The 22,271-nt window shown below is 46.1% G+C and overlaps 1 protein-coding gene across 5 annotated transcripts in view; it reads left to right on the forward strand.

Annotated features, from left to right (window-relative positions):
* The first annotated feature begins 6,690 nt into the window (after positions 1-6,690).
* Positions 6,691-22,271, forward strand: part of LOC309327644 (transcription factor CP2-like protein 1) — a 33,633-nt gene continuing 18,052 nt past the window's right edge. The window contains exons 1-8 of one of the 5 annotated variants that reach the window (XM_081836995.1): positions 6,691-7,589; positions 8,227-8,397; positions 11,516-11,710; positions 13,601-13,711; positions 16,002-16,156; positions 17,100-17,173; positions 17,671-17,776; positions 20,062-20,168. In XM_081836995.1, the coding sequence (XP_081693121.1) occupies positions 7,564-7,589; positions 8,227-8,397; positions 11,516-11,710; positions 13,601-13,711; positions 16,002-16,156; positions 17,100-17,173; positions 17,671-17,776; positions 20,062-20,168 (945 nt within the window). In that variant the 5' untranslated portion in view covers positions 6,691-7,563. Of the gene's footprint in view, positions 7,590-8,226; positions 8,398-9,704; positions 10,268-11,515; positions 11,711-13,600; positions 13,712-16,001; positions 16,157-17,099; positions 17,174-17,670; positions 17,777-20,061; positions 20,169-22,271 lie in introns of those variants that run through there. The other 4 variants (XM_081836997.1, XM_081836994.1, XM_081836998.1 and 1 more) reach the window with 4 other exon arrangements.

The following is a 22,271-nucleotide window of genomic DNA, read 5'->3' on the forward strand; positions in this document are numbered from 1 at the left end:
AAGTGTTAATTCAAAAACCAGGACCAAATTTCTGGCTTTGCATGAAAAAGTCTTGGTAACTGACCCAGACGTCAAGAGACTAGCCAGGGCTGTTTGCTATTGACGTTGATTTAGCACCCCAGTTGCCATTATTCCAGACGTTCCACGGGAAGCTGCCAAAAAAAGGAGGAAATTTGGGGTGCCTCCAATCCAAGACTGTTATTTATTTATTTTGTTCTTCATTTCAACAGTTGTGCGGCACCTTTCAGGGCTAACTCTTAATAATAATAATAATAATAATAATAATAATAATAATAATAATAATAATAGGGAGATGGGGGCAGCTTTTGCAAATGTGCAGAATTCCTTTCTTGCACCAGTGTATACATCACCTCTTGAGTTTTCAGATTTCGAGACTGGAGGCTCTGATGGCCAAACAAATAAGAGTCTCAGAATTTTAGAGCTTGGTAATTATGCAACTCCCTAGCTCCTTAAGATCCCACTTCCAGCCTGGAAGAGTCAGGAACTCTGAATCCTTGGCGGGAACACAAAATCCAGGACATCTGAAGTTCAGTCAGGGATCCTCGGATGCCAGGAGGATACCGGTAACATGTGCTAACATGCTTATGTTCCAGGGGATGGAGAGAAAGAGAAGCCCCCGTCACCCACTCAAAATAACATGTGGGAATAAAACATGTACGTATATGGGGCGTGCATGTGTGAACCCCAGGCACATCCAGGAAGCAACCTTTGGCAATGAGTGGGAAGTTTGCAGGGGGCTTCTCGATGCTTTCAGGTGAATGCACTGAATTCTCTCTCTCTCTTTCTGGTTGGACAACACGTGATGTTTCCAGAAAGTGCACTCTGGGCGTCTAATGGGACAGTTTAGAAACGAATGGGAATCTAAGCAAACGACGAGGCCCTGTTTGCTCATTCATTTTCATTAGCACAAATGCATGGGAATTTGAGCTGATGGAAATGAAAAAAACAAAAACCCAGTTCATTTGTTTGTTCATTCACTTTTAGCTGTTTTGCATCGGAGGCATTGTTTTGCACTGATGAACCGGACTAGAACACTATGTGCAGTTCGCAGGAAGGTCACAGGGAGGGAGAGGAAGAGAGAGAGAATAGTGAAAAAAGAGAGGGGAAAGCTTTTTTTTTTTTTTTTTAGAAGAACCTCCACAGGTCACAGAAAGGTTATACAGGGTGTGGGGAAAGACAACTGCGAAGCTGAGGGTTTAGATCAAGGATGGGCAACCTCCAGATGTTGGGGAACCTTCGCCATTAGACAGAAGAAGCAGAGGGCCCTTTTGCTAGGTTGCCAGCCTGGTCCACTTTTGCGCTGGCTTCTGGCGCAGGGAAAGCACTCCCTTTCTGGACAGTGTGGAAGCCGCAGCAGCAGGAACAGGGAACTCTGCATTGCAAAGCCAGCTGCCGATCAGTTGTGCGCTGGGGAAGGGACTCCACAGCATGGAAGTACAGTGGGTGTCAGGGCCGGATTTAGGTTTGATGAGGCCCTAAGCTACTGAAGGTAATGAGGCCCTTTATATGTCCAGCTGTCCTTTGTCAACAATATATTGTCACAGTTTTTTGTGTTGAATATATGCTACATGGTAATTTATGAACCTAATAGGTATATAAAGCCATTTGCACATGCAGAATGTAGGTACCCTATATATGAGCAAACCAGTGATATTTTAGGGAGCAGGCTAGCAGGCGGGGCCCATTACTTACATCATAGAAGCCTACACAACACAAAACACTGTTGCTGTATGTAGGTTTTATTTTATTTGTTTTTTATCTTATATTTTGGAAATGTACATCCAGTTTTTCCCCCCTTTAATTTTTTTTTTGGGGGGGGGCAAGAGAATGGGAACCTAAGCTATAGCTTGTTTAGCTTATACGTAAATCAGGCACTGGTGGGTGTACATGTGTGAGTGCACACATGTGGGGTGTGTGAGAGAGAATGGATGGGTGGGTGTGTAAAAGGGGTGTTATGTTTGAATACCTTTGTTTAATTAAACAATCTATGGCCTTTTAAACGGTGGGAAGGTGGAATTGTTATTGTGTGTTGTTATACTCTGCGTTTTTGTGTTTTTACAGGCGTCTTATGCTCCCGGGTACATATAAGTGAAATCACACATAGCAAAAGCCTGCAAACACCCTCTAAATCTCTGGAAACCCCTGTAAAACCATTTTAGAAAACCAGCAGCACTTACCAGACTGGCATGAATAGCGGCAATGCTGGCTCTTGGTCTTCCTTGTAGCTGCAGGATGGCGTGGAAACAATGACAAGGGTGTCGCCACATAGGAACTTGAAGGCTGATGCAAAGGCTCGTGGCATTGCAGTTGCAAAGGCTTCTGGGATTGCTAGCCATTTTCCTGCTCTTTACACAACGTTTTCTGCAGTTTCCCTGCTCTTTTCGGGCCCTTTTTTGTGGCTTAACTTGATTTATTTAATAATTTCCCAGTGCCACACGGACACAGGGTCAAGCATGAGTCAAATGCGTGGAGATGCCTGTATATTGTAAGCCACCCTGTGATACTCGGATGAAGAACGGTATAGAAATTTAATAAGAAAGAAAGAAAGAAAGAAAGAAAGAAAGAAAGAAAGAAAGAAAGAAAGAAAGAAATGTGGTATGTGTGTACAGTGGTGCCTCCGGTTACAGACACTTCAGGTTACAGACGCTTCAGGTTACAGACTGCTAACCCAGAAATAGTACCTCAGGTTAAGTACTTTGCTTCAGGATGAGAACAGAAATCGCATGGTGGCGGTGCGCCAGCAGTGGGAGGCCCCATTAGCTAAAGTGGTACCTCAGGTTAAGAACAGTTTCAGGTTAAGAATGGACCTCCAGAATTAATTACCGGTAAGTTCTTAACCCGAGGTACCACTGAATTTTTGGTGGTGTGTGTGTGAGAGAGAGAGAGAATGAGGGTGTGACTGTATATTGTGTGTGTGCTTTGTTTCCACCCTTTAAAGTTTTTGGAGCCCCACCCACTGCTAGAATGTGGCCCTTGGAGAACGCTCCCCAGCTCTGGTTGGTATAATGTAGTTCAGACAGCAGCTAGGCTATGTCTGAGTGTCTTTTCTTAAATTGCCTATAAAACGGGGACTCTTTTGTTCTATCCTTCTAAAACACTGCAGACCTAATCCTTTGCAGGGTAGTGGAATGCCTGACAGTTTCATGCCGGTAGGCAAAATAAAGAACACTGAAGGTTCAAGCAGGAGATATGCACCTGGGTCTCCCATTAAAAGTAATGTGAAGATTATAGGAAGAGTACTGTTTTTTAAATTGCCTGCGAAACAGGGGGCCCTTTGTTCAGTGTGTCTGAAATCTGGCAGGTCTGATGGCCTGTTTGGGAAAGGAGTGCTAGTAGTATTTAATCCTATTTGGATAGATAACAAGGAATATACAGGCAGCAGATGATTGACTGGTCTCCCATTAAATCAGCGGGGAAAACTAATACAGAAACAATGAAATGTTTGCAATGGAATGTATGGGGGGGACTTTAAAAATGAGAAGCAGATAGAAAAAAGTATTTGTTTCTCTTCCTACCCTGTTGGATGGGTGGGGTATAAGTACGGTAATATACTACTACTGCTACTACTACTACTACTACTATTATTATTATTATTATTATTATTATTATTATTATTATTGACTCCTAGTTACATGTCTGGCATGCTCCTAGAGATGCCTTGTAGTGTTTCTCCCCCTCTGGCAGAGCTCAGGAGGAGCTGTCACTGCTGAACAATATTCAACAGGTACATCCTCCTTGATCTCTGTAACTTAATGCTCGGACAAGCTACACCTGATGAACTTCCGCTCACTATGTTGCAAGTCTCCAGGATATAAAGTGGAACATGTGTATGTCTTCTATACCCGTTTCCTCTGCCCACTAAACCCCTCTCCCAATCTGAAAAGGAAGCATTTGCTGTGTACAAGGCTGGCTCCCCCAAAGTATGGAAGCACGCTTAGTGCTCAGCTCTTTGAACCTAAGTGATGGGTTCTGCAAGTTGCACTGGGAAGTCCTCTGTTGTTATACCCCAGAGCATAAGAAATGCTGTGATGTCCTCAGTGTTTGGTCTTCAGAGACTTGGGCCCCATCTGCCCTATACATTTAAAGCTGTATCATACCACTTTGAGCAGTCACGGCTTCCCCACAACGATGCTGGGAAGTGTCGTGGGTCAAGGGTGCTGAAAGTTGCTAAGAGACCCTCTCGGGATCATGGCTTGCTCCTCCACAATGTGCCACAATTACTAGCCAACCTTCAGTCATGATTTGTGGTTGGCTTGCCTTTCTAGGGAGTAACAAACAAACCACAGCCCCTGGTTTGTATGCTCCCTAGAAAGGCAAGGAGTCTGTAACCTGAAGCGTATGTAACCTGAAGCGTATGTAACCCGAGGTACCACTGTATCTGTGAACACCCAAGAAATGTGTGTGTGCTCAGAAGGCATTTTCTGTTATTGCATGTTCCCAGCACTGCCGGTTTGCTCTGGGGTCAAATCCCCTCTTGGGTGAAGGCAATACCTGTGCCTCACCCCTGCTCCCGAGCTACAAATGGTGCCCAGGCAGGACCTGGACTTTGGATATGAATTTTCCTTACTGCTGTTCCTCCTCCTCCTCCAGGCCTTTGATCTCCATGTTTTGACATCAAACACGTGCCAGGATTCTAGGACAGCGTGAGAGCCTCTGGTATGTATACAGTATAAACAAGAGAAATAGGAGTTGGGGGTTGGTGCTGGAGATGGGGGGGGGGGGAGAGAGGCAATCTATGCCATTTGTTTACTGATAAATTTATTGCTTGCTTAGTTGTTTGCAGATAAAACTTCACCAGAGGCAAACGGGAGAGTGCCAGCAACTCCCTGAGGATGAAGAGTGGGGTGGAGATCAGAAATCTCAGCAAGGGGATGGGATATTCCACTTGTGGAGAATTGACAAGGGCTGCTACACACAATTGCCTCCACAGGTTGTGTGAAGGAATGAACCGATGAATGGCAGCTTGCAGGTCCTTGAGGCCTAGTCCTGTATGTTGCCGCCACATCCCTGGGATGAATGCACATGGGAGCCCTCCACACATGCATCTGTGCATGCAGACTCTTGCCAATGAATGTTGAAACAGATGTCTGTCAGGGGAGGGTGGTGTTGGTGTGCGGGGATGGTGGTAAGTGAGGCAACCTCACGTGGCCCCACGGCCTCCTCCATGTATTCATTCAGTGTGTGAAGGGGGAACCCACACTCGGTGACAGAGTTTAATTCCTATGACAGAAAGAGAAATAGGCCCCTTCTACACTGTACATTTAAAGCAGTGTCATGCCAGTCATGGCTTCCCCCAAAGAATCCTGGGAACTGTAGTTTGTTAAGGGTACTGAGAATTGCTAGGAGACCCCTATTCCCCTCACAGAGAAACTGTTCTCAGAGTGCTTTGACTATCAATTCTCTTCCTCGGGGACCTCGGGGAATTTTAGAATATTATTTTAGAATATTATTGTTCTTTTTAAGAAACCATTGATAATTTCCCAAGGAACCCTATTACTTCTCCTTTTAGACCAGAAACTGGACCCACTAATTGTTCTCAGCCATCCTCTAGCCCTCCTGCCAGATTCCACTTTTGGGTCCGGAGCGCCTGGTCTTCTCTCTCATTCCCTGGCCACACAGCCCTTAAACGCAGGGAATGTACAGTACCTCAGCCTTAGAGTTGCCAACTGACCAGAATAAAACAAAATGGCGGATGCTGTTGCATTGCCTGGTTTGAAGTAACGTTCAGCTGCTGTCTTTCACCTCAGGCGGCAAAGTGTCTTGGACCAACTCCAGCCAAAGGGCTGCAAGGCTTTTGTCTCTCGGTTTCCAACAAAACCGCTGGGACACCACCTCTTGGCTCTACCATTTGACTTGCTTGGTTTCCCTGCAGGAAGCAACATGCCCCCCCCCCCAATAATAATAATTCCAGAGTTTAATACTTCAAGTTTCAATGCTTAGGGGTTAAGCAATGCCCCTTTCCCTCAAGGCACATCAGAGGCTGGGCAGCATATACAGATAATGATAATTAATCCAGTTGTATATGCTGAATTCAGGGCCATCTCCATATTTTGTCTTTGCTGAGTCCGTCTTTACAGGCTGAAAGCTGACATTTCGACCACACACATCATTAATGCCTGGAACTAGCACTAGGCTGGATGAGGGCCAACAAACTAAGGCTCAACTCAGATAAGATGTAGAGACTGTTGGCTGGGTAGGTTGTCTGTCTTGGGAAGTGATGTTCATTCTGCCTTTTCTTAGATTGGGGTAGGGAAGTTACCCTTCAGCTAGTGTTGGTCTCTCAGCTCCCATCATCACTGACCCCGGGCCATGATGGCTGGTGCTGATGGGAGTTGGTGGGCCATACCTTCCCCCGGCAACAGGAGCAGGGAGACCCAGGTTCAAATCCTGTTTCATCCATGAAGCTCATTGAGTGACACTGGGCCAGTCAGTATCTTTGGGCCTACCTTCAAGGGTTGTTGTGAGGATTAAAGTATGTAGGCTTATCTTGTGCTCCTTGGAGAAAAGTTGGGTATAAATGAAACACATATATACATTATTAAAAATGGTTGAACAAATTAATGGAGGGTGATATATCAATGACATCTAGAGCTAAAAATGGAACAAACGAGATGCATTCTACTCAGAGCAGACTCATTGAAATGAATGTACCGAAGTTAATCATGTCTACTTCAGTGGGTCTACTCTGAGCAGGACTATCATGGAATACCACCCTCTGTGTTTCAGGCAGGATTCGTTTGATGGCCAAATCCTGGAGACAGATGATTTCTGGCATGCTATGATTAGCCAGTGGCATCTGGCTGGCCACAGAGACGCAGTGCCAAACACTGGGACAGATCTGTCTGAGCCTATGGGAAGCACCCCTTGTGATCAATTATGTGATCAAGTATCTAGTCCTGGTTGTAGCTATTCCCTGCTTCCTGCACCTGAACTATTTGGGGAGACATTTGTCACCTTGAATTAAACCTTGGGCATTCAGGTTGTGATTCCTCTGGGCGATTCCTCCAGCCAAGGGTTCTATCCACTCTTCCTGCCCATTTTCACAACAACCCCCACCCTTTTTAAAATTGTTTGCTGTAAACCCTGATTTCGTATTCAGAGAACATTCCATATTGTGGATATTTCCTTTCCTCACCCCTCGCTTTGAACTCATTATAGGGGGAAAGTAAGCAACAAGTTACAGTATAGGGAAGAGTACAAAGGAGCTATTTCTGAATAATAAAACTGGCAAGGCTTCCAGTTCAGCTCCCAAAACAAACATCCCAAGTTAGCTCATCTAAACCCCAGAAGGCGCCAGAGATAATGAGGGTCTCAGCTCCAGAAGCAAAGCCTGGGAACTGTATAAAGTAATAATAAAGATGACTGTGCCCTTGAGCATGCACAGAGTACCCCTACGTCACCACTAAATAACCACAGCCAACCCTACAAAGTTAGGGATTAGGTAGGAGCAAGATTTCCAGGTTGGGGGTTGGGGATTTTAAGGAGGTTCGAGCATTAGCAAATCTGTTGTGAAATTAGTCTACATCACCTTGATGCTGGGACATGCTCATGCTTTTGTTACAAACTAAGTAAGTGAACTCATGCAAAAATCAGGATGTGGTGGGATTTTGGGGTGTGTATGTGTGCAGGGATAAGGAGGACTATTGTGGCAGGAGGAGAGGAATGGATAGAGGTCATTAAGCAACCAAACAGACAAGAAATGAGCACCGGATCTGTTTGCAGATACGTGGTTTCAGGGTGTATGGTTCCACCATAATGAGGCCTAGAAACCTGAAGTATTTTTTTAAAAAAAATCCCCACTGCAAACAGTACCTTCACAGAACAATTATTTTCACATGCACGGCACAGCAGAAGGCAGAATTACCTTTCCTATTCGTCTGGCAACTGGAGCACAAAAACATTCATTTTGCCCAAATGCAATCATAGGAAAGTTGTAAGCTGCCAAAGCTCTGTATGGCAGCATATATGACTCATGCCCCACCGAGTCTCCTCTCTCCATGGCCTTTGCTGAACCTTCTTAGTCAGAGCGACTGCGTAGGAAGAAGAAGAAGAGCTGTAGAATGGATGCTTAGCACACCGTCAGCATCCCAGAACGAGTAACACTCTGTTTTAAGATGAGTTTCTCTCAAGGTCCCTCATCCCGGGAGCCCAAAGTGACTCTCTTAGATTGAACCAGCTTCTCTGCTTCACTTCTCCTGATTGCAGGGAATCTGTTCCAGAAGAGGATCTTGCCCTGGCACAGGATTCCACCAGGGACCAAGGGTTCCTTACATGCCAGCTGCCAGCTAAGGATCACTCCACTCCATTGCAATATTCTCTACCAAAGAAAACCTGGAACTGGAATTTACCTCCTTCTGGAATGGGACACAGTGAAATGTAACGGGGAGAGGGGAAAAACTTAAGCAATGTTTGCCCAACTCAAATTTTCTTTCAAAAATGAATTTAGGATTCTCCTAATTAGAATTTTAGTGCTGAGTCATGGTTTAGCTTACATAGTGGGAGGAGAGAATTATCAACATTCATAACAGACCCTCTGAAGGTTCCCTATTTTCCAAGTACAGTCCTGGATTTACAGAAGCCAGAATGTCCTTGAATGTCCCGCTTTTCCTTAGGAAATGAGAGAAATGTTGGAGGGTATGTCATAAGCTGATAGGTAATGTGACTGTCCTCAAATTAATGGACTAATACGTTGAATGGTAGTCTAGGTAGGGAGGGGCAGGTAAAATTCAATTTTGTTGGCATTTTAATGAGAAACTACCCTAATCCACACTTCTCAGCCAATATGCAAAACCAAACCATGGCTCCCCTTTAAAGTTCACACTTCTTCTAAGGTTGCAGTGAAGTTCCCCAACCCACCAATGTCTACAAAAATGCATTTACAGTTGTACCTTCGATCCCAAATGCCTTGGTACTCAGATGTTTTGGCTCTCGAACACCACAAACCCAGAAGTGAGTGTTCCGGTTTGTGAGCATTCTTTGGAACCCGAACGTCTGATGGGGCTTCCATGGCTTCTGATTGGTTGCAGGAGCTTCCTGCAGCCAATCAGAAGCCACGCTTTGGTTCCCAAACGTTTTGGAAGTCAAACGGACTTCTGGAACGGATTCTGATCGACTTCCAAGGTACGGCTGTATTAAGGCAGGGGTGGGGATACCCTGTAGTAGGTGAAAGTGTGCATGCCACAACAATGTGCCTATCATGCTAAGTAATACATACAAAATCAATAGGGAAAATTTCTTGCAAAAATGTACTTCAGGCAAAGCTCCATTTTTTAAAAAGTGTTTATTAGGAGAACTGTGCACTAGCATGCTGATGAATTTTCTGGAGGATTCCCCCCCCCCCATGCAGATTGCAGACCCTCCTAAGTGTCCCTGTTTTCTAGTGACATCCCTGATTTAGAGAAGCGGTCCCGGTTTCTAATTTGATCCCGGAATGTCCCGCTTTTCCTTAGAACATCCCTATTTTCATTGGAGAAAGGTTGGAGGGTATGGAGTTATCTGACCCCTGAGCCGCCTGAAGGCAATCCTGTATAGGGAAGTATTTTTTTTTTTATGTTTACTGTTTTATTCTGCTTTAATATATGCTGGTAGCTGCCCAGAGTGGCTGGGGCAACCCAGTAAGATATGTGGGGTATAAATAGTAAAATTATCAGTGTGTGGGGTGGGTTGGGAGGACTGAGCTCTGAGTGTGCTCCACACAGCCTGTACTGAGCCTCTTAGGCTAGCCCACTGACCTCAGGTGTGATGGAGGACACGGTCTCATCATGGGGAGGGTTCAACTTCCAGTGTGGTCTGTTTCCACACACGGGACATGTGTGTGTAGATGAGTGCCCATATTGTCCTTGGCCTCAGGCAGCAAAATATCTTGAGTCAGCCTTGACTTGATGGGCAGCTTCAAGTCTCCTGCTCACCCTTCTTAGCTTCTTTCTTTATACGCCAGACTTGAACCCGGACTGCCCTTCCAATGGAAGATGGTGTTCTGCAGAGTGCAACTTGGGCTCTCCAGGGTTTCAGAGCAAAGGCCTTCTGAGAGATGCAGAGGACTGGATGCATGCCAAGAATGTGCTTTGCCACTGAGCTATGGCATCCCCCGTACCTACCGCAGACCTGCTGCACGAAGTACAGGTGCAATTTGCCCGTCTCCGGAATTGACACCTGGGCTCTTGAACACGCCGGGCGAGTTCACTTTTATGATGCTGGTGGTGACGCTGCCAAAACAATCACACAATTGGGAATCGTCCGGCAAGAGGTGAGGAGCAGGCAACAATTCCACCCCCCACCCCCACCCCCACCCCCCTTTCCCTCTTTTCATTCTGGTAGTGATTGTCTGACTTGGAGGATTTACATAATGACACATTTATAACACTTCTCCATAATAATACGGAAATGGTTCCAGCACGGTTGCGCAAGAGCTGAAAGGATTCTTCCTGCCTTACTGCGTCAGACCCCATTTCCCCCACTGACCTCCTACACACTCCAGGGAACTGTGTGTTTGACTATGCAACAGTCATTAATACCAACACTGCCTCCAAAGTTAACCCATTGTGAGGCCAGCTCTCAGGAAGACACACTTTTATGTGGTGGAATTGGAAGGCTTCTAATTGCCCCAAAGAGAGAGCCATGTGTAGTAAAGTGGATTTAGAAGGGGAAATGGGGAGTCCCCGGTTTGAAACTTATCTCTGATTAATAATAATAATAATAATAATAATTAATAATAATAATATATTTATACCCCACTCATCTGGCAGAGTTTTCCCATCCACTCTGGACGGCTCCCAATCGAGTGTTTAAAACAATACAGCATTAAATATTAAAAACTGCCCTAAACATGTGTAATATATTGACCAGTTTCAGGTTTAAGGGGGGCCCTAGTGGGTCCCTTCCTCTCTTTCTCGGTCCCGGAAAAAACTTATTTGGGTGGGTGGCTGTCGTCCTAGACGTGATGCTCGATGAGGAGCATTGTGGGAAACTGGACCGGCTACCTGGGGCTGCTCAGAGCACGGGGCCAGAATTTTAAGCATTGCAGGGAGAGGCATCAACAGTGGGTCTTGTCTGGGCCCTGGCAATGGTCCAAGGATGCCAGGTGACAGCACCAATCCTGTATGGCTGTCACAAATCTGCTAGGAGGCCTTGGGCAAGCCGCCATCTGATCAGCCTCAGACACCCTCTCTGCAATGTGAGAAGAACAAAGCTGACCTACTTTGTGGGGCTCTTGCACTGCAATGAGGGAGGCGAAGGGCTTTGAACATTTGAAATGAGCTGAGGAAGTCTGATTATGATTCCCAGGACTAGTTCTGTCATTAGGATGGGTGTGCATGTATAGGGAGGACGTCTGCCAGAGCCTGGTCAGTGAAGGCTGGGCTGGGCTGTCCATTATCAGGACTCCAGGGCAAGTTCTGCCCTTCCCTATAAAGGCATATGGTGCCATCATTGCTAAGCAGTTTGAGGATAAAATAGTCCGTATCTATCTTGACTCCAGATGCTGTTGTTTCTACAGATCAGACCAATGGTTGCAACCAGAGCACCATCTAGTTTTATGTTTATTGCCACAGATTCTCCATCCCTGGATGCTGTGGAAGGCCAGTGGTCTGAGAAGGTGGATGAAGTGCTTGGAGGAGGTGTGGCCAACCACACGTCTGCTTGACCTTTGGCTCACCTTGGCTTTTGTTTTTAGCAAGGTGCCTGGGTCCAGGTAAGTGCCTCACTGTGAAAGGGGCTGGTCCCGATTGCCTTGAAAGACGTGGCTGTGTGAGACCACTCCCTGGGTGGACCTCAGGGATTCTAACAGTTACCAGACAGTTTTATAGATATATATCATCTTCTTGGGCAAGGCAATTGGGTGAGGTGGTTGTCCTTCAACTCCAGGCCTGGTTTTGGGACAGTGCCTTGGCCAGACCTATGGATGGAGGAGTGTAATCCTGCTAACTCTCCTGGCTCTCTCTCTGGTGCTCTCTCTTCTCTCTCTGTGTGTAGGTTTCACTATCATCATAGTCATGGTATCCCTGGGGAGAGAGTCTGCCCTCTTATGGAACTTTCTCCCTAGGGAAGCTCACCAGCTGCCTATGTTAAGCACCAAGGACTTTCCATCACCAAGGAAAGAGACCTCTCACCCCAAAAAGGCTTTTGCCACTGTGCTTTTCCACCTTCCAGTTTTTAAAAATAATAATTTTGCATCTGCTTTTGGTATTTTCTTTCTACTTTTACATGTATAAACTGTCCTGATAATTGCACATCGGAGGGAGGTATTAAAACAAATCTGATAAATGAATGTCGAAAAAGTGCTGAATTTTGGTTTCCCCCAGTGAAGTGACCAAGGATATAGAAGGAAGTATTGGGGTGCACTTTGGGACACACCACTGAATTGGGTGCTAAATCTGCCCCCTGGTGACACCAGCCATTGTGAACCAGGCTGCAAAGCCCCATTCTGCCTGTTTTCTGTATCTTGGTCACACCAGAGTGTGACGGATTGCTGGATACTCTAGAACTGTGCTTGCTTTTAAGCAAGCCGCATGTAAATTCCCACCAGGGGTTCCCTTTCTAAAAGGGGGGTGTTCTGGAGTCTGAGCCTGCCAGGAAGACACTACAGTTGACCTGAAAGCAGCGAGAGCTGGCTATGATAAATATGCAGTGAAGGTAAAGTGCCCTGCCCATGCTAAGTAGGATTCGCCCCTGCTATCACTTAACATGGTGAGGAGGGAGGCTCACTCTGCATTCAAAAAGAAAGGCAATGCAACTGATAGAATCCACATTTTATTCAATGTTTTGAGAAAATTCTGCTGTTTGTGTGTACACAAAGCTCCCCCAGTTATCCTGTGGCAATGGAGACTTTCCCCTTCTGCACTGGGATGGGGGTTCCAGAAAGAGAGACCCTTTCTAACCAGCCCCTCTAACCAACCTTTATCTGAGAATACAGAATGCTGGGTTGGAAACCACAGTATATCCTGTCACACAGTTTGCTCCAGCAGCCAATGGAACATTGTTGTTTTATTTTGCAAGTGGTTTAAGCAGAAATTATTTTGCTCTTCCTGACTGCAATTACATTTACAAACATATGCAAGCAATTATTCTTTTATCTCCCTCCCTCCCTCTGAATAATTTCATTTAATAGTGATAGTTTGTTGATTGTTCAAAATGTATAGATAGGGGTCTAAAATTTATCCAGCACTGCCCAATGAATCCTAGTTCCAAACAGGCAATTTTACCTGACTTTGGGATTTATCCACCAGGTGGTTGTTGTTGTTTTTTACCTGCCTGGGCTTTTTCATGCTTCCTTCTCTGTTCTTTTGGACTATACACCCATGTCTCTCTTTAATGAGGTTGTGGGCTACTCTTTAAGTAAAGAAATGTGTCCTGGGTCCTTGGCACCTATCAGTTCCTCTGGTCTACCCAAGGAAAGGAAAAGGCTATAAAATGCTGTTATCCAAGGTATTTAACCCTCAGCCAATTGAATGGCATTTCCTTTTGAACACTCCCACCTGGCCGGCAGGTGCATAAAAAGAAAAGGGATGGTCCCAGTTGCACAACAGCCACAGCCTGCTGTAGAGCTAAGACTTTCTTTTCTTTTTCTCTGGTATTTTCCTAGTCCATCTTTTTTGGGAGATCCGCCAATCATGCTTTTCTGGCACAGCCAACCTGATCATTACTGGCCAAGCCCGGGGGAAGTGTACCCTTGCTCTGGAAGCAACATTATCAGGTGAGAGGCCTTCTTTTGTCTGTCTTGCCCTGCCCTGCCCTGCCCTGCATTTCCCTTCCCACCCAACGCCATCCGCAGAGGTCGGGGAGGTGGAAAGTTCACGCAGAAGCCTGAAATTTATTCAGGAAGGGATGCGTAGAATTGTGGCAGGAGTTATTGGTGCCGCTTAGAACCATTCAAACAGCCTCACCATAGACCAACAGCTCATCTAGCCCGCTTCCAACAGCAGGTCTTGTGAAATCTCACAAGCCGAGAGGGATCTGCTATTCGGAAGTAGACTGCCTCTGCACAGGGAGGCTCCACTTCAACTATTCCGGCTGATATCCCCTCCACAGACTCACCTCCCACGGATTTGTTTGTGACCTATTTTAAAGCCACCTACACTAGAGGCATTGCTACATCTTGCAGTAGTTAAGTTTCCTAAACAAATTCCAGGAAATTAAGCTTCACAGCACAGAAGCCAATTTTCATCCATGCGAGGGAAACTTTATGGACTTGTGAATGAACCAATGATTTGGATGGATCTCCCGTTGCTTTCCTTCTTGGTTCACCTATGTTTGTTGGCTCTTTGGGGGTGCTTTGTATCCCCACCTGCAAGACTGCTCTAGCATGCCTCGCCAGTCTCCTCCCAAACTGCTGTCCAGAGTTTTTCACCTCCTGGTTCTTTCTCCTCTGCCCCTTTCTTCCTTTGCTCTCTACACTCTGCTGCTCTTGCCCACCTCTGCATCTTTCCTCAGCCTCCTATCTCTGCCTTCTGCCATGCTTGCAACTCTCAGAGGGGGTCTCCTCCTCTACTCTGCCTCCCTCTCCCTAACCAAAAGCTTCCTTTGAACCTGCTCTGAAGCTCACCTTTCCTAACACCACCTCTGCCACCGGGATCTCTCCTTCATCCAGACTGCAACTCTGCAGAAGTGGATTTATTTTTAAAGTCCAGAAAACCACCCCAGAGGCTTCTTCAAGCCCTGAGCGTGACAAGCGAGCCTGTTGAAGTCTAGATTTTGCAGCCGCCCACAAGTTCTGTTAAACGGTTCCATTTAAGAGTCCAAGGCCAGAGAGATGCAAGAGGCAGGCAGGCAGAAATAAAGACTTCTGTGACGTACGTCAGGTGGGTGGAAGACAGGGACTGACCCCAAGCCACCCAGAGAGCAACCTAGCTAAATGCAGAGGGTATTGTCGAAAGCCTTTTTGCAGACTCATGACATGTGAAAACAGGCTTGCGCATAAAGAGACTCACCCGGCAGTCTGGGGTAAAGAATTGCCCCCAGGAGAGCGGGCAAGGAAGCTTTTGTCAACCAGAAGAGAGCGGTTTCTTTTCTTTCCCTTCGGAGCTGTTAAATGTGCCACTAACGAGTAACTCGGTTACATTTTGGCAAGCCGGCTAATTATAAATTGGGCAGTCTGGTAACCTTTGCTTGCTTTATTTGTAAGACGGATGTGAATGTTGTCAGTGCAGGACAGAACGTGTGAGAGAGATGCTTTCAGACAAAAGCTGTGTTCTACTTAAGGCACATTGAACATTCAGAAGTGGGACGAGGGAACAACAACACCCCACCACCCGATGCCTTATGACTCATGATACTCCAACATAGAAAGGGCAAGGATGTAGAAATTAGCAGGTAATCTGCACGTAAACAACTAGACATACTGCACCATCTATGCACAGGGAAGCCACTGTTGGATTCGGCATCCTGACATTTGCACACTGCATGCATGTACGTATGGAGTTTTCAAGTGCGTTTGAATACAGTCATACCTCATGTTACGTTCTTTCAGGTTGTGTCCCGCGGCGACCCGGAAGTACCAGAAAGGGTTACCTCCGGGTTTCGCCGCTTGCACATGTGCAGAAGCGCTAAATCACGCTTTGCGCATGCGCACAAACACCAAGTTGTGCTGCACACCTGTGCAGCTATGGTGCTTCAAATTGCGGGCTTTTCATGTTGCGAAGGGGCCTCTGGGACGGATCCCGTTCACAACCAGAGGTACCACTGTATGTATGTTGCATTTATTCCCCCCCCCCCCCGTTTTTCTCCAGGAACCACAAGGAGGTACTGTATAGATTTAATCCTCACAACAAACCTGTGAAGTAGGCTAGGTTGAGAGGCAGTGGCCAAGTGGGGATTTGAACCCTGGGTCTCCCAGGTCTTAATCCAACACTCTAACCACTGCACCAAACTGGCTCTCTGCCTGCAGGCTACTTCCTTCATATAAGTGATGTCTATGCAGGAGTTTCTCCCCTCAGCTGAGTGTAAAATCATCATTTGTAAGTGCCCCTCTCCCTTGCTACCTGCAGGGAACCCCTGACTTTGCCATTCCTGAAACAGGAAGAACCAAACAGCATCTCCACGTCGGCCGAACAGCACTGCCCTTCTTTCCAGTATGTTCTGTGTGCTGTTACCTCTCCAGCTGTCAAGCAGCATGAGGAGACTCTTACCTATCTCAACCAAGGTAAGGTTTAGTGTGTGTGTGTGTGTGTACACGCTGAGGATGGAGTGAACTTTGCCTAGATGCTGACCCCTAGCGGTGCACATAAGACATGGACAGATGTGTTGGCTCTTCAATATAAACGCAGTGAATAGGATGGTAAACACCCAAGAAGCTTAAAAACAAACAAACCAACATGTCAGGCTGGCTTTTACAGCTCAGAATGCTGCTAGCAGTTTGCTGAGGTTTCAGAAGGTTTTGTATGGATGCAGACCATGCTGATGGGTTTTTACCTCCAGATATTGTTGAACTCCCAACTTCCACCAGCCACAGCCAGCATGGCCAGTGGTGAGGGATGAAGGGAATTGTGGAGGGTGACACAGCAGGGGCGGGGGGATCCTGCAGATGCTGCTGAACTACAACTCCCATCAGCCCCAGAAAGCATAGCGAGGGATGATGAGAGTTGTAGCTCAGCAACATCCGGAGGACTAAAAGTGCCGGACACGTGAGCAAGAGGCTTCCCATCCATGACCCATGTAAAATTTCTGCTATATCAAAGGTGCTAGACTAGAACTCAAGTGAAATTTCAAAATTTTCAGATTTTGCAATTTGGATTTCAGCGTCAAAGCTTGATTCGGAATCTGACATTTGACTGATAGGCTTAAAATTGGATGCTTTCGATGGGGTGTTTTCTGGTTGATTATTCAGGTTAACATAAAATGTATTACATCATATTGCAAGCTGCCCATCAGATACTGTCAAATACTAAAGCTACAAATGCGCACAGGAACCTCTGCTAGCCGAATAGCTCAGTCGGCAGAGCGTGAGACTCATAATCTCAGGATTGTGGGTTCAAGATCCATGTTGGGCTTAGATCACTGGTGAAAATTTGTGCCTGATATTCCAGATTCTTGACCTATTTTTATACATCAGCCTCCCATTCCTGACATATTCTGCTCTTTTCTAGGGCAATCTTATGAGATCCGGATGCTGTGCAATCCCAAGATGGGAGAGTTTGCAGAGGGGCGCAAGTTACTGAAGGTGAGGAAAGGGAGATTTGACTGCCATTTTTAAAAAAACCAAAAAAACTGGGATGCTCATTATGCATAATTAGCTTATGAAATTCATTGACACAGTATATGTTGCAAAGTTTTTTTTTGGGGGGGGGGAACAAATAAATGAGTATATAGAAGATAGGTCCAGCTACTAAGTCATAACAGCTAGATGCACAATCTCTTTGTTGAGAGAAAGCAAAGGTCCCAGATGTTGGGTGTCAACAGAGCAAGGATATTGCCACCATGCCTTGCTTGTAGATGCTCCCTTCTCATTCCTGTTCTTCTGTTACTCATTTGCTAGCAAAAACATTTGGATTTCTCTTTTCTTAAATCTGAATGTTTTCAACATTCCTAATTGGGAGTGCTTTCAGACCTATGCATTTTAGGAGAAAATGATGCGTTAAGTTGTGTTTGATGAATTGCACTTCCCCAGTGGTAGAAGTGGATCCTGGGAAATCTCTGACACCTCCTTCTCCCTGTCAGAGTGTTGTCAGGGTGGTATTCCATGACCGGCGACTACAGTATACTGAACACCAGCAGCTGGAGGGATGGAGGTGGAACAGGCCAGGTGACCGCATCCTGGATATTGGTAAGTAATGATTCATTTTTTTAATTGGGCCCTGGAGACTTTGTGCCCGTTTAAATGCTTCTAAACCTTGCTTCTTTTAAACCTTCAACATAACCTTCAGTCTTCTGTAACTGGGAATGCTTGATGATGATTTTAGAGAAGATCAGATTTGAGTTTTTTGTAAGCGAAACCCAGTCAACAGAACAAGGATCCCCCTTAAGAAAAGCTTCAGCTTCAGTAGAAAGTAACAGTAAGTGCTAGGATGCAGTGAACATTTGCCCCACTTCTATGAGCAATTAGAAATTCCAGGGGCACAAGGCTCCCTTGGAAGGAGGTCAGTAGTTCACATTACTTCATTAGGGTGAATTAGGGTTATCAATGGACTTCTAACTGAATGGAAAATTAAACATGTGTAAGGTAATAAAGGAGAGAAAACGGAAACCAGGGGTGGGGTGGAGAGTCTAGAAGGGAAGAAGAAGTAAGTAATTTGGATGTTAAATTGTTAAATTATTCAAAATTGAAAATAAAATATGAAAAAAGGGAAGGAGGCTTATTAGAGTTTTGCAATGTTTGCATTTATTTACAAATGTAGAATTGTGCATAGGTGGAGGGGTTGCTTGAAGACTCCGAAGTCCACTGCTCCCACATTATAATTTAGTATTATAAAAGTACATTATAATTATAATATAACAACAACAACCCACTCTTTCCCATAAAGTTCCAGTGCGTGTTACAACAATTTTTAAAAGAACATTAGAAGCAGTTAAAGCAACTTAGGATCACAAGATCTAGGGATCAGCAAACTTTTTCAGCAGGGGGCCAGTCCACTGTCCCTCAGACCTTGTGGGGGGCCGGACTATATTTTTTTTTGGGGGGGGAGAACAAATTCCTATGACCCCACAAATAACCCACAGATGCACTTTAAATAAAAGGACACATTCTACTCATGTTAAAGCATGCTGATTTCCAGACCGTCCGCGGGCCGGATTTAGAAGGCAATTGGGCCGGATCAGGCCCCCCGGCCTTAGTTTGCCTACCCATGAGGATCACAAGAATAGGGTGCATCCTAAAAATATAACATCTCAAATGTCACAAGGCCAGAGGTGTGTTTTCAGCACTCACCAAAAACTGTGTAGTGAAGGTGCCAGACACACTGCTGTGGGGAGGGAGATCCACAACTTTGGGGCTGCCACAAAGAAAGCCCTCTCCTGGGCCGCCCCACAATCTTCTGAGGTGAAACATCCAAGAGCATCCCCTCTGCCAATCCCAGCACCCAAGAGGGTCTGTAGCGAAAGAGGCGGCCTTTCAGGCATTTGGGGCCCAAGTCATTTAAACGCTAATGTCAGCACCCGAGTGCCTTCATGTCCTTTGCCTGAAGCAGGAAAATGTTTGGGGCCTGCCCTGGAGACTCATCACTGGAATATCTGCTCTATCAAGGTCTTTTGACAAGACTAAGAGGCCGGGCAGGTCTTGCCTCAGGGCAGCCCTCATTGGCAGCAGCTCTATTCACAGAAATCTGGTGAGAAACCCGTCAGGGAAATCTTTGTCCTTTTCTCATGCATTCTGCTCCTAACCTGGGGCTGGGCAAGAGATATTTTTATGTCTTCAAATGCCTCGACTCCCACCCTGACATTCCAAGGTTTTCTGGAGCACTGCTTCGCCAGCACCGCTTCTCCACATTTATCCGATTCTGCATTCCACTGGCAGAGTCTTCTTCTTTAGGGTGAGGGGGACTAACAGTATTTATGGCACTTTAAAAGAACATCATAAGGGAAAACAAAAAGGGGTTTTGAGTATAAAATAGGCAATGGGGAAAACAAAAGAGGAAAGAGAGGAGGAGGAAAATGCAGTTATGTGGACTTAAAATTTGGTTACTGTTGGGAATAAGGAGCAAAAGATTCTTAAGGCAAAGTCTCCATGGGAAACTTGAGCCCAGAAGAGGGATTTGAAGGAGGGCAGTGGAGAGACAGGAGGCAACAGCCCAATTTCTGATTCACTAAAATATTAGGAGAAGCAAAAGACAGTCTGTCTTGAGAGGCGATGGGAGAGATTCGCTGGGGACATCTAAGCAGAGGCTGGGTTGCACTGAGCAGGGAAGGTGTCGTTGAACCCTGCACTGTGGATCCTGCTCTCAGCAAGGGGGCTCAGATGAGAGGATCTCCAAAATCCCTTCTATGATTCTATGTGCACTCCCAGGGAGGGAGCTCCATGCACCCCCCTCCCCAAGGTGGACACCCAGCAATTGTTCCAATTGTAAGCTTGCCCTGAAATCCTGACCCCCCTCTTCCTCTGATGGACAATTACAGATATCCCCATGTCCGTTGGAATCCTTGAACCTCATATCCACCCAAACTTGCTCAACACTGTGGAATTCCTGTGGGACCCGACGAAGCGGACTTCTGTCTTTGTCCAGGTAAGCAAGCAAGGTGGGGATACCTGCCGGTAGGACTCCTTGACTCCCACAGTTGCTTTCTCCTCCTTTAGGCCTTTATTCCCTTTCCCCTTAGGCCAGTTTTGCTTCCTCTGTATTTTCCAAGACATACACCATTGGCACTTAATGTAAATACAGTATGTGTAAACAAAACTGTACACCTTCAGCAATTGAATAACAAGTAGATGTTGTTAGGATAATAGCAGTCAGTGGATGCGAGCAAACACATGAATCGCAGTCATAATAGCAGGGGCAGTTTTTGGGTGTCATAACCGGTGCTGGTCACAAAGGGCACCGCACTTCAGGGGCTGCCGAAACAATGCTGTAGAAAGGAGTGTGATAGGCATGTGTGTGTATGTGCACGCTGAAATTTGAGAGCCCAAAGTCCACCTCTGGCAATAGTACTGTAGGAGCTGCAACAAAATGTGCAGTGCAGAAACATAGAAGACGACACCTTTACCCCGGTATGGCTCCCCTTTATCACATACACAGCCCAACAAGATGACGACATAAATCCACCAACAGCATACAAATCAGTATGGCTAACGTGATCCAAAACACCCACCCACCCCACTCACACATGAAAACAAACAAATGAATAACCACACCCTAGGCCAACCACCAAAGGAACACAAGCGAACAGCAAAGAACCCGCACAAGCCACGCTGACACCAAACCCTACATATAGAAAGTAAAATAGAAACATTGCCACCCGACCCCACCCCCACCCATCTTCCTCCGCTCCACCTCTTTCCCGCTTTTCTTCATAATGTCTCAGCAAATGAAACTGATTTGTAAAAATGTTACATGGGGAAAAAATACAAGAGACATTGCACACTTTTGTAAATCAACAAAATCTTTAATTAAAAAAAAAAAAGCTGCAGTGCAGAAGGACCCGGATTCCAGCCACTTGGTTCTGTTCCCGCTGCTCAGCAGTTAGTATTCTGTGTTCCCTGAGCATGCTTAGCCTTCATTGGGCTGTTTCATGGAGCTACCCCCCCCCCCCCCGCAATGGATGGCTTTAAAAGATCAGATAAATTCATGTAGGATAAGGTTATCAAGGGGTACTAGATCTGATAGAGATGTTCTTCCTCCACTACTGGAGGCAGGAATGCTTCTGAATGCCAGTTGCTGGAAGAGAGGGCTCTTGTGCTCAGGTTCCGCTTGCAGGCTTCCCATAGGCGTCTGGCTGGCCACTGTGAGAACAGGATGCTGGGTTGTTGTTGTTATTGTTTAGTTGTGTCCGACTCTTCGTGACCCCATGGACCAGAGCACGCCAGGCACTCCTGTCCTCCACTGCCTCCTGCAGTTTGGTCAAACTCATGCTGGTAGCTTCGAGAACACTGTCCAACCATCTCGTCCTCTGTCGTCCCCTTCTCCTTGTGCCATCTTTCCCACCATCAGGGGCTTTTCCAGGGAGTCTTCTCTTCTCGTGAGGTGGCCAAAGTATTGGAGCCTCAGCTTCATGATCCGTCCTTCCAGTGAGCATTCAGGGCTGATTTCCTTAAGAATGGAGAGGTTTGATCTTCTAGCAGTACATGGGACTCTCGAGAGTCTCCTCCAGCACCATAATTCAAAAGCATCAACTCTTCGGCGATCAGCCTTCTTTATGGTCCAGCTCTCACTTCCATACATCACTACTGGGAAAACCATAGCTTTAACTATACGGACCTTTGTTGGCTATATGGGCCAATGATCTTAAAAAGGCCTGCTGCACTTCTGCAAGCCTTAGGGTTCCCCAGACATTCAGATACTTCCCCTTGTTTGCGTGTGGCATTGTTTTTGGCCCCATAAACACCGGCACGGGTCCTGAGCATTGGAACTGAAAGTGATGTTTGCTACCACTCTGGCCTTGCGCATGGAACGAGCAAAGTTGTTTTGTACAGACTCTTGACTGTAACAAGGCTCATTTCCACTCAGCTGCCCAAACTGGAAGAGTCCTTGCTCAACAAACCTGCGCGATAGCTCGGTCAGTAGCACACGAGACGCTTAATCCCAAGGTGGTGGGTTCAAGCCTCACGTTAGGCAAAAAATAAAATAAAATCCTTCCTTCCAACTCCACAACTCTATGAACACCCCCTGTTC

This window comes from Podarcis erhardii (assembly GCF_964252035.2).
Source record: "Podarcis erhardii genome assembly, chromosome: 13".
Lineage (NCBI taxonomy): Eukaryota > Metazoa > Chordata > Lepidosauria > Squamata > Lacertidae > Podarcis > Podarcis erhardii.